Source organism: Tenrec ecaudatus, chromosome 13 (assembly GCF_050624435.1).
Source record: "Tenrec ecaudatus isolate mTenEca1 chromosome 13, mTenEca1.hap1, whole genome shotgun sequence".
NCBI lineage: Eukaryota > Metazoa > Chordata > Mammalia > Afrosoricida > Tenrecidae > Tenrec > Tenrec ecaudatus.
In genome coordinates, this window is record NC_134542.1 from 6,776,935 (window position 1) to 6,789,580 (window position 12,646).

The following is a 12,646-nucleotide window of genomic DNA, read 5'->3' on the forward strand; positions in this document are numbered from 1 at the left end:
TAAAGCCTCACTGTGACGGCATTGCTTTTTTGCGTTCTGTGCAGCGTTCTAGTGAACGATCACACTGAGATGTAGTCTGGTGTCAGAGGGCAGGTGGTTGTGGGGACACCCAAACTCTTCACTAGCCCCCAAGGGCAACAGGTCTGCTCCAACAGTTAATAAGAGCAGTTTCTTTCTGGGAGGAAGTCTGTACTTTTATCAAAACTTCCTTGAGAAAGCCCGGCATGTGGTCCGAGTATGCTGCTAGTGTGCCGTGCCTGAGCACACTCCTGTAACATGCCTGCCACCTCCAGGCAAGACCCTGGGTGAGCGGCCAACCCCAGGCAGCACTGGGAGAGGTCATGCCATCTTCTGGAGAGAGCACCGGAGAGCAGGACTCACATGGTCACGGAAGGAGGTAGTCAGTAGGGACAGAGGTCAGGATGCCATGACCACTAAAAGGTCTGGTGTTTTCAAGTGTACTGTGGTACGCTTAGGGGTGCCATACAGGGTCGCTATGAGTTGGTGTCGACTTGACAATGGTAGTGAGTTTGTTTGTTTGTTTTTCATATTCCCTGTTTCTTCAGCCAGAAAGAGAACTAAATCCTTTTAGAGACAGAGAAATGAAGTTAAATAAACGAGGTACCTATTTTAAGACCTTGTTTAGTCATTTTGAATAAAAAAGCCAAAGAAAGAGACCCATGTCTGGGTGTCTAGCACTTATGTGACACTGAAGACCTGCCCCAGAGCCATCTCTAATTCCTCTACGGAAACCCTCCAACAGGGAGCACAGATTCTGATGCCAATGTCATTCAGCCCCAGCAGACGGCTCCAAAGCCCGGGTCTCTGGCTGCTGCAACGCCCTGGCTTCACGGCGTGCAGAGCAGAGCGGGCCCCCGGCGCTCGCATCCACCAGCGCCGCTGCGGGACTAGAGATGTGTGGCAAGCGCTCACACCGTCCAGACCCAGGAGGCCCGATGCTCCTTCCTCGAGCCCTTGTCCTTCTTCACTGAGGACCGCTCTGCCAAGTCTCTCTGATACCGACTCAGGGATGGTTACTTCAGGCCAATGGCAGCAATCTGTGGCAATGATACACTACTTTTTACCAGCCAGCTGACAACTGGCAGAAAATAGAATTCCCACCAATCACCAGTGAGCGCATGCGGGCAGCAGGCAAGCTTTGGGCCACATGTTCCCTTTGAAATTTCACCTTCCCTGATTCTGAAGGTCAAAGTGTTCAGCGCTGTGTCTCAACTTGTATGGAAATGTTTGGCATTAATGAAACAAAGGAGGAATTAATATGCTTTTCAACCGGGGAGGGAGCCTACAAGGCAGATTTCGCATTCTAAGCAGCATTATATTGGTCGACAGTAATACTTTCCCCAGCGGGCCTTCCATGATTTTACCCTCAACAATCCCAGTCTTTGTTTCACAGACCCTCTTCCATGTGACATTTGATCAAAGCCTGCAAACCAGCAGCTAGCACAGGAGGGGGAAATGCTGCTGGGGAGGCGCTCTACAGAGGCGCCCCCTTGCTCACTTTGCTCAACGGGTTTCAGTTTCCTGTGCCTTGTCCACTCCACCTGAGGACCGGGGTCATGCGTCCCCTCAGCAAACTCACAAAGTCCAAGAAACGCTTTCTGTCATTTCAGACAGGTATGGTTTCTAAACGAAAGCACAAGGTAGCAAACAAACAATTATACTTATGCCAGCACCTTTGGATAGACTCTATTAAAGAAAGAAAGACAGAAAGAAAGAAAAGGTCTACATTTTTGCAAATAATAAAAGAAGAAAGGGAGACCGGGTATTTAAATTACAGTGCATCTATTACTAGTTCTGGAATTAATGGTAACCACTCTTGATGAGGCGTGTTATAAAAATTGAACTAGAAAAACCAATTCAATAATTCATGCCTGAAAGTCTCCATCCAAATAAGTCAGAAAAGAAGAAAAAGATTAGAGGCAATCTCTCACACGCCAACATGCTGCATAAGGAGAGCCGGCTGAGAAGAAAGCTTACAGGGAATTTTATCCCTTTCAACTGTCGAGTAGACTCTTAAGGAAGATTATGCAAACTTACTAAAGACCGGTCCTGATTAGAGGGAAAAAATGCACCCCTGCTCCAAGGCAGCTCTGGAGGTTTTCTCCAGAGCTGTTACCATTTGTGTTGGGTAAAGAAAGCCCTCCTAACAAACCAGCATTCTTTTCCACATGATCAGAGCTAATTGGCCCCCCTGCAGACCGAGTGACCAATCACATCAGCTTCAGCAGAAACCAGCCCCCACGACATTATAAACAGAGGAATGTGAACTGTAAACCCAGCCCAAGGAGAGAACCTACAAAGCACGGGGAGATTAGACTTACCTGAGCAAAAAGGCATCCTGGGCCGGTTTCCTCAAGACCTACCTTTGCACTCAGGATTCACCTAACCCATCAAAAGAACTGGTGAGTACAGGACACCATACGCATTCTGCTTTCTGTCCTTAAAGGGAGCTGGGCAGGACATGGGTTGGCAAGAGAAGACAGAGCTTGTTCTTTCTGATAGATCTCTACATCAGTTTCTACCAGGATCTCTATTACAGTTCTTTATTCTCGTTCCCTACATTTTAGAAACGGAATGGCAATAGTGCCACTTAAAAAACGTTACTGGAAATTCTCTTGTAACATAGAAATAAGTAGAAGAGAAAGATCACCTAAAAACATAAAATTTAAAAATCAGAGACTTTAAAAAAAAGTGCCTTCTTTTGCAAAGTATAAAAGAAATTTTAAATGAGCATACGGAAACAAATGATAAAGAATACATTGTTTTGCTTTTGTTTTTTCTTAAACATGGAATAACAATGAGTTTATCTTCTATTTGAATTCCACTTAAGTGGGAAATTATTACTAAAATTAGTAGATGCTTCTACAAGTAAAGAAGTGAAATGTAAAACAAGAAAGTGTCTGGGCTTACATAAGAGTTACAACTCGGACTGCTTGCCCTCGTTTATGCAGGGCAGTGAGAGGATCTGAAGACTCCGAGGTTGAAAGCAGACGGGGACACTCTCGTGTGCACAGCACTGTCTTTACAGCCTGTGTCCCGCTGACTGGGGACTACAGTGCTACTTCACAGCACAGCAACAGGACAGACAGCCTGGGGAGCGCGACAATCTAAGTAGGACGAATCTACTGTTCTGATGACCGAGGAGGGAGCCAAACACTCATCTTTCTAACGCACTACTTTCTTTCACCAAATAGTCTATGAACCGGCAAATATTTTACAGCCCCCCCACATGGACACAAGAAACCTTATCAAGTTCCCATTTTACTTTCTATTGGAATTGGCTGATAAAAAACCCTACCAACACCAACCAAGGCAACTGCTATCCTTAAAAAGCACTATGCCCACAGGGATCTGAAAACAGCTCGGAAGTAGAACAGCATGAACAGAACGTCTGCCCTTCAGACACTTTTTAAATGTGATAGAAAGGTACGACAGATAACAGGCAACCATAATATAACTTAAAAATAAAAACGAATCCCCCCCTCAATAAAATGAGTTAAAATAATAATAAAATAAAACAAATCAACATGGGGGGGCAGCATGTAAATATATAAGAAAACCTATCAGGATGCTGCATCTATCAGTTGAGCAAACTGGAAATAAGTTGGCGAACTTAAAGAACTGTAGGAGACTGTGTTCTTGTATTCTTTCTTTCTCTTCTTTTTAAATACAAGGAAGCCTGGCCAAGGGTATTGGGTGACACAGAGCTACACAAGCACAGAGATGGAGCCTGGTTGGTGAAGACTCCCCTCCTGCGTCCTCTGTGTAAAGCACACTAACTACATGAGTGCAGAGAACAGAGTGATTCAGAGCAATCTCTTAAGTGGGGATCAGAATCTTACTTCCCAGCAGTCTAAACAAAAGCTAGCAAATCTTACATTTAAAAACAGAGATTGTTTCATTGCTTTGTTTTAGCCTTCTGACTTTCCTGTTCAGATTTCTCCAGGTAATTTCCTTGCAAGAGACCTAGAATAAGACAACTATAAAGGCTGTAGGTAACAAGTTACCAAGTGAAAGAATCCAAATGGAAGTACTTAATTTTGTGAGTTGTAGTATATACAGAAAGACTCTCCAGGTTAATGAATTTTAGATAAGCAGCTTTTAAAAATCTAGAAGAATCATGGCACCTCCCTGGCCGCCCACCGCCCACCCCGCAGAGTTACGATGCAGTGGGAAGCAGCCCCAGGACAGTGGCTCCCTGGAGCAGCACCTTGCCAAGGGGCAGGCCCACGCCGGGCCCTTTCTGACAAGCAGGAGGCAAGATCTTTAGGGGTGAACCAAGCAGTCGGCTGCACACGGTATAGCCAAGCTCCCCTTTTGTGATTGCGCCCTTCTTCCTCCTCAAAGGGGAAAATGTCCTTTATTTCATAAAATGGTGGTGGTGGGGTGGTGGTAATAGTTGTTTTTAAAAGTGCCTCCTCACCCAGCGAAACGCAGTGGGCACGCTGTGTAAGAACGTGCCTCTCCACAGTTTGTTCTAAGTCTACTGGTCTGGAGGATCTCAAATACCAGCGTATGTAGTACTTGTGACTGAACTAATCTACAAATCTTGAAAGAAGTCTTCCTTAATTGAAAATATGCTGCGTATCATATCATAGGTCTGAATCTAACAAGCATAATTAAAGACCGCATATTCTGTAGCGGCTTTTGAACAAAACTAGTCAAACGGAACATAGTGTTTTTCATAAAGGTTAACGAGAGTCAAAATGTCTGTTTTTGAGGCAACCCGACATTGCCTCTGCGCCTGTGGGGTTCCTACCCACCACCCCAAGGCCTCTGTGACCTTGGTTTCATCTTCCATTAGACGGGATAACAGTGGCATTTTCACTGAGAAAGGGGGAAATGTTTTTCTTAACAATAAAGCAACCAACACTTAAGTAGAGCTTCTCTGAGCGTCACCTGAGTCCATACATGTTAGTCTGTTCCTGGCATATGGCAACTAAGCAGTAGCTACCACGCGTTAAGAACGATGCAGGTGGACTAGCTACGACAGACAAGTGTTTACTAAAAAGCTGGCTGTCAAAAAGCCATTTTGTGACTGCAACTTCCAACCATTTTAGGAAGAATTTTTATTTCACCAAATTCAATAGCCAGCTTTCTGCAGTTAAAACAAAAACCACTGGCTTTGAGTTCGGTCAAACCTGGACGATAATCCAAATCCCTTCTCTCTTGGAGCCTCAGTGACTTCACCTGAAAAACAGGGATACTGGCTGTGGCACTGATATCCCCAAGAATTAGAGAGGGTGTGTTACGACAGCATTTTGTACAGGGCCTGTGAAGATTTTATGATTGTTTTCCATAGGGCAGACATCCAATCTCCTAAACCATTTAAGTCAGGTAACAAAATTAGCATAATTGAATACCTATGCTAAGAGGGAAAAAAACTAAATAAAATTACAATCACTTATTATAACTATTAAAACATCGGTGTGCTAAAGTTACTTTTCCCTAAGTTCTGTAATATGAAACAGCTATTTCTAAAAGTCCAACCTAACTCATTTTTAGCAACCATGCCAATGTCCCTTCAGAAGCTCCAAGTTAAAGAAAGTGCAAGAGGACATCTCTAATACCATAAATGTTTAAAATAGCCTCTGGCCCAAAGGGGAAACTGCAAATATCCAGCTGGTCCATGTCCAACTCCACAGCAAACACATGACAGTCTTCAGAGTCCCAGTGTCTGCCCTGACACACAGGAGGGCCCAACATACCCTGGGGCCAGCAACCAGTTCCACATGTCCTTCCTCCCTTCCTACATGTCACTCAGCGGGTAAAGAGGGGGCTTCGGCATTCCCCGGGGCATCTAACTCTGAAGAGCGAGGGAAAGGGTTCCAATATGAACCCCAAGAGGGGAGAAGCCGGGCGAAGCAGCAGGAATCACCCGACGGGGAGCCGCCACGTCAAGTCTTAGGGGGCCTCTGCCCAAGGCACACCACTGAGGGAGGGTGCCCACAGATGAGAACTGCTCACAGCGCAAAAACTGATGATTACCCGTTACATTTTGCCATTTGATGCCTTCCTAATTTTTTCAGTTCACTACACTCCTCAAGCTTCTTCTACTTTATTTACTAGGAATGTCTACCTAGGTTAGGCGTTCTCAGGGTGCCGAGAAAGCCATCTCTCCTCAGCCCGCTCAGAGGCTTCAGTATCACAAGACGGCCAGCCACCCGTCAGCCAGGAAGGAAGGAGGGCCGGAAAATGGCCCCAGTGACCAAACCCAATAAACTCACATCATACACCTCTCTGGTGTGCTCTCACTAGGCTAATTTTCCCACATACAGAAAGAACCACAGCTCTCCGAAAGCTTCGCCCAGCTCGGGCTTGTCTGATACCAAGTCTGGTTTCAAAGGATTACAACCTCACAGGAAGCTTCCAAATGACCCCCACTTATTGATAAATAAGCGGACTGCTAATTACAAAGCCAGCAGTTTGAAGCCATCGACAAGGCTTTCTACTCCCATAACAAATTCCAGTCTTAGAACCCAGGGGCAGTTCTACCCTCCCCTAAAGGTCACTCCGCATCACAACTGGCTCCACGGCAGTAAGTGTGGTTTGGAGTCTGACTTATTATGAAACACTGTTTAGCATGTACCCTTTTATCACAAATCAATGGAGCATTCGGTTATTTCCACGTACTGTCTGGTCCAATCCATAAACACTGGATTGATTGCCTGGGCTTGGGCAGGAAAGATACAGTGGTGGCAATCAAATGGGCATGAACCGCAGCCCCATCCTTGGGGACATGGCATCGGACTTGGGACATGATGGTATCATGTCAGAACTCTATGTAAAGAGTGATTCAAGGAAACCATACAAGAGGCAAACTGAGGTAACGCAGGATCAGCAAGCACATGGATAACCTGACCACCCCCTGCCCCTCTTCTGTCCAGAGGAGGTGAGAGCAAGTTGTCCAAGTGTGCAGGCCCTTTCTCTAGTTGTAGTCAAGGAAGCAGGAGAGGTCTGAGAACTCAGGCGTGTCACCTGTCCCTCCAGCAGAGAAGGGCTGACTAATGTGCTCTTGCTTTCAGAGAAGTCCAGCCTAAGATGGACGGCAGTAATTGCAAAGCTATTGCCCCTCTCCTCACTCAGAGATACCGGAGGATGGTCACCAAGGATGGCCACAGCACCCTTCAAATGGATGGCGCCCAAAGAGGCCTGGCCTATCTTCGAGATGCCTGGGGGATCCTGATGGACATGCGTTGGCGCTGGATGATGTTGGTCTTTTCTGCCTCTTTTGTGGTCCACTGGCTTGTCTTTGCAGTGCTCTGGTACGTCCTCGCTGAGATGAATGGGGATCTGGAGCTGGATCATGACGACCCGCCTGAAAACCACACTATCTGTGTCAAGTATATCACCAGCTTCACGGCGGCCTTCTCGTTCTCCCTGGAGACACAGCTCACAATTGGTTATGGCACCATGTTCCCCAGTGGTGACTGCCCAAGCGCAATCGCCCTTCTGGCCATCCAAATGCTCCTAGGCCTCATGCTGGAGGCATTTATCACAGGTAACTCTCTATTCTTTAAAACACAAAACGGAGTGTCTTTGGGGAAGGACAGTTAGCTGTGTGCAGTTCTGCTGCAGAACACCGTCTGCACTAGAGCAGGTTAACAATGCCCGGGACAGAAGAAATGATAAAGACGATGACTATAGAGGGGGCTTCAGGGAGTTTGTGGAGAAACGTAATTTAAAGACACCAATTTTTTTTCTCATGAACTTTTTGAAGCCCCTTCATATGCTTAAATTTTATCTATTGGAACTTAAGGAAAAGTTATGCATTTTGTGAAGCGAGTGAATCATTATTTCTGAATTTATTCCGACCGTCATTTTGCCTTGACAAGGAAATGTCAGTTTTTCCCAGTGCTGGAGTTTTCTCCTCTGGGTGTATGTCTTCATCGTTCAGTCAGAACCACTGAGGGGAGCCCATACTCGCTGGGCACTGTGGACCAGAGAACAAGCTGAGCAACATGCACACGCCTACACAAAACACACTGGAAGCATGCAGGGAGATAAACAAAGGAGATGTTGCTCATGAACCTGGTAACAAGACTCCTTCCCCTACTCAAGTAGGTATAGGGCATTTTAATAACTGATCCAAGGAAAAGAAGAGCTGGTTTCAGCAGTGATCGAGGAGGATGTGCATTGGGTCACAATGAGGGTAGGGGTTGGGTGGGGGGGGGTGGCAGTGCTCAGGCATCAGGACCAGGGGTGTTCCCAACTCCAACTGGTTCTATAACCTGTAAGAAATCACCCAACTTTTGGAACAAATGGACTGAAACTAGGTCAGTTCAGGGACAAAAGACAAGCGGGGGGGGGGGGGGGGGCTGTTGATCAATTTGGATGGAAGAACATACATCCTATTTCAGTGTCCTACCTGAAATCTGGCATTCCTATGAGTCTGAATTCAGGCAACAGAAACCAGCTCATCAGCCCGTTTCCATCAGTCTGATACAAATAAAAATCACAGATATTTTCATAGTATGCTAGTATGCTTCAAAGTCACAGCATTAAACTTGCTACTGGATGGTGGGGTTAAACATATTAAGGAAGCATAAAGACAACTTATAAAATATTTTTAAATGCTCTGCTGGATTTCACTATATTTTAGTTTCCTTTTAATCCAATCCATGTCCTTTTTATTCCTTTAAAATGCAATTCTTATTGAAAGACCACTGGCCTCTCCAGCCTGTCAACAATACCTGGGAAATAAAAAAATAATCCAAATCTCTGAATTGCAGTTCAAGGAACCCTTGTGGTACTGCTAAGTAGCCGCAAAGTTGGCAGTTCAAACCCGCCAGTTGCTCTGAGGGATGAAGATGAGGCTGTTTGCTCCGTAAAGATTTATAGCCTTGGAAGCCCTCTATTCGGGTCGGTGTACTTCAGAACTGCCCTGGTGGCAGTAGGTCTGAGTTTGAGTATCTGAAGTCTGGGCATAGGGAAGACACACTTGAGGGCTACCTTATGGAGCCACCACTTTCTTTCAAGTCAGTTCACTCAGGATTCACAGTGAAATTATTCGTGACCAGATCATTCATTCCACTAGCACCCTCCGCACCCCACAGCCGTCTGGCTCTGCACCTAGGCCTGAGGGCAGCTTGCAGTCATCTGGTTGTAACCCATCGTTATGTATTTTCCAATACCTTGGGGGTGTGGGGATTAGGGAGGGAGTCAGCCACGGGGCGGTATAAATAGGGACATAGGGGATAACCACCTCTTTGACTCTGGAAGAAACTAGAGGGTCTGGTTTCACATTTCCATGTCACAGCTCTTAAAGTAAGAATGTACATATGCTTTGAAAAATTACCCAGGCAAATGCGATAGCCCCAGTTAACAAAACATTCCTTCAATTCCTCATTCATCTGGGAGTCAGTTGTGGCACGTAAGAAATGTTTAACTATTTAATACACCCTTCTCGCTCAGAAAAAGTATTGATATGTTTGGTCAATGTTCTAAAAAAATTCCATGGTTTCTAATTTAGGTGCTTTTGTGGCGAAGATTGCCCGACCGAAAAATCGAGCCTTCTCAATTCGCTTTACTGACTTAGCAGTAGTAGCTCACATAGATGACAAGCCCAATCTGATTTTCCAAGTGGCCAACATTCGACCTAGCCCTCTCACCAGCGTGCGGGTCTCCGCTGTCCTCTACCAGGAACGAGACAATGGAGACCTCTACCAGACCAGTGTGGATTTCCACCTGGACGGCATCAGTTCCGAGGAATGTCCCTTCTTCATCTTTCCTCTCGCCTATCATCACTCCATCACACCATCCAGCCCTCTGGCCACGCTGCTCCAGCATGAGAACCCTCCCCACTTTGAGCTGGTTGTCTTCCTTTCGGCAATGCAGGAAGGCACAGGTGAAACCTGCCAGCGGAGGACATCCTATCTGCCCTCAGAGATCTTGTTACACCACTGTTTCGCATCTCTGTTGGCCCGAGGTTCCAAAGGCGAATATCAAATCAAGATGGAGAATTTTGACAAGACAATCCCTCAATTTCCAACTCCTCTGGTCTCTAAGAGCCCAAACAGGACTGACCTGGACATCCATATCAATGGACAAAACATGGACAATTTTCAGATCTCTGAAACGGGGCTGACAGAGTAAGCCTTGCCCAGAACACCCTTCTTTTGTGCTGTATTAAACATGCCCTGCTAATTATACAGCTGCCTTCGCTTCATCATAGCTCCCCTCAACTCTGAATCCATCTCTCCGATGACAGCACGGCAATCGTGTCTGTGCCCACACAAAAAAAGGCTAAGCTAACTATACCCATCCTGGAAGTGTAAAACCTTATTTTACGAAGACTGTACCTGTGTTCTCTAAAAGCAATTCGACAAACAGGCGTGTTGCTGGTGAATTTATAAGGAGACAGTACAAGACCAGTGACAACGGTGAAACAGACAGTGCAGGCTAACAAAGCTGAACACTAGGAAACATGAGCCCTAACTCTCTCGCAGGGGGGAAACCCAGGGTCTTGCCTCAAATGCAGTTTCCTGACAGGTTGATGACCTCACACTAGTCAGTGAACGTTCTTTCAAAATCGACTACTTCTCAAACCGAAGTGCCTTCATTGAGTCCTCCAGACTGCGACACGGGGACAGCAGCTGAGAATGCACACTTCCAGGAAAGACGGCAAACTGCAGCTTAGACAAAGGCGGGAGATCATCTGAATGTGATGACCCGCCCCCACACACCAGTCCCGCCACCTGTGGCACAGTCACCGGTGAGCCCCAGCAGTAGGGCCAGCATCTGCAGGCTGGTGGTACTTGGGGAGGAGATGCTACAGCTAGTTTAGGGTCCCCCTGCACAACAATCAAAGAAGGACCTAGAACACCACTGGTCGTCTGGAAGGCTCAGATAGAAGGAAAAACATTTTCTCCCTTTCTCTCTGTAACCCACTCAATGGGACAGAAAGCCGTAGAGGACCTAAGTAATTCATAAATAGCAAACATATGAAAAGTTTCTGTACATAAAGTGGTTTTGTGAGTTACAATTTCACGGGGAAAAATAAAAGCTCTAATAGAGCAAAAAATAATTAAGCAACCAAGTATCTTCAAACCCAAATTCCTGTTTCCAACTTCAGAGAGTTTTTTCTATAAACATAGAGTGAGTGTTTACTCACCAGTGGGAGGCTGGGCTAGATGAATGCTCATGTTTCTTTCCAGAGCTTCTCCCCCAAACAACGGTGCCTTTTCTGCAGCTTCATGTTTCACCCCCCAAGTCTAAGCTGGACCCCAAACTCCTGGCCCAGTTTAAGTCAGAAAATCGAGCCTTTACATACTTTTCAATTAAACAATATAAAACTGTAATAAGAACCAAAAAAAGGTCACCTTATCGGATCCCCGAGATTCCTCCCTGCCCTTCTCCAGGATGACGTGGGGATGGGGTGAGTAGCCTGCCCTGAGGTGAGGGCCCAGGTGAGTACCAGCTTTGAAGAGAAATACAAGCTGAGTAAAGGCAGCAGCTGTGAAGAGCAGGCACTTGTAGCAAGCAAGGGTCATCCCCCGGCTCTCTGACCAAAAGGGAAAGCAAACGCAGGACAGCTATGGGCTGGCTGCTCTGCGGCGGGTGGCAGCAGAGGACTGACAAGAACCCACTCCCTATTGTGAACCCTTGCTACTTGAAATTCATTGGCAATCTTAAGTCTTTGCCAGACCAACGGATTAGTTTTTCCAACCCAAGACCCTTGGAATACATGCAGGCAGCAGGAATGAGTGAGCAAGCTTCACCCAATCTGAGAAAATAAGGTCATAGCTCAGATGGACACGGCTCTCTCACCACTTACAGAGACCACAGTTCTCACGGGGCCCCACAAGCACCTGGTCCAATCGGGGTCTCCAGAGCCCACAGTGCAGCCGGGGCTCGACTCCCAGCACTCCAGCCTCAACACCCCTACGACAGCGACCCCCGCAGAGCAGGAACCAGGCACCACCGCCTTGTTTTTCTGGGGCTGGTCCATGTTGTGCCTCTAAGGGGGTACAGTTATACACAGACCCTCCACTGACATCTGTGAGTGACTCCCCCAAACAGTCGGTACACTGTGCTGTTTGAGCAAAGCTGTATGAAGAGAGCCAGTAACTTTTATCTGGGGGAAGGGCAAAGGTTTCTGGAAACCCTGGCTACAATTCCTTCTCTTGCCTTGAGGACGCTGTGTTCTGCGCCCCATGGGGAATGGAGCCCCGTGGGGAGGCAGAGAAATGGCGGGGCAGCGCTCCACCTGGCTGGAAGAGCAGCCCCGACATCTTAGGCCCCCTGGAGCCGGCTTCAAGGGTTTCTGATGATACCAAGGGCTCAAGTAGAAAGCACACATTCTGAGAATGAGGAGGGCAACAAATGCACATATGTGCTGGACACACGATGGATGTATGGATTGTGATAAAAGTTGTATGAGCCCCCAATAAAATGATTATTTAAAAAAAGAATCAAGAAAATGTTCTTTTAAAACAAATAAAAAAGAAAAGCAGAAATTAACACGTGTGGTATGTAGAAATTAAGTCTTTCACTACAAGTATGTAGGAAATGTTGACATATATAAATGTGTGCAAAGCTATAAAGGCTTATCAAACAAGAAAAAATATTTTCAAACCATTTTTCTCTGTGTGTTTCACCACGATTTTTTAAAAAGATCAGTCTA

General features: G+C 46.3%; 2 protein-coding genes across 5 annotated transcripts in view; one reads left to right on the forward strand and one right to left on the reverse strand.

Annotated features, from left to right (window-relative positions):
• Positions 1-12,646, reverse strand: part of GIGYF2 (GRB10 interacting GYF protein 2) — a 105,480-nt gene that overhangs the window by 44,792 nt on the left and 48,042 nt on the right. The gene's annotated exons all lie outside the window — the stretch shown is intronic.
• Positions 7,063-10,116, forward strand: KCNJ13 (potassium inwardly rectifying channel subfamily J member 13). Of its 2 annotated transcripts, none has more exons than XM_075530074.1 (2): positions 7,063-7,522; positions 9,494-10,116. In XM_075530074.1, the coding sequence occupies exons 1-2, from the start codon at positions 7,063-7,065 to the stop codon at positions 10,114-10,116; spliced, it is 1,083 nt and encodes a 360-aa protein (XP_075386189.1). The 2 variants fall into 2 exon arrangements, with proteins under 2 accessions (XP_075386189.1, XP_075386190.1); XM_075530075.1 differs by having other exon boundaries at positions 7,063-7,286; positions 9,494-9,554.

What these genes read in the sequence shown, in the direction of transcription:
- KCNJ13 (XM_075530074.1), top strand. Translation starts at nt 7,063, where the DNA reads ATGGACGGCAGTAATTGCAAAGCTATTGCCCCTCTCCTCACTCAGAGA. An exon ending in GCTGGAGGCATTTATCACAG is followed by an intron (nt 7,523 to 9,493) that starts GTAACTCTCTAT and finishes TTTCTAATTTAG; the next exon opens with GTGCTTTTGTGGCGAAGATT.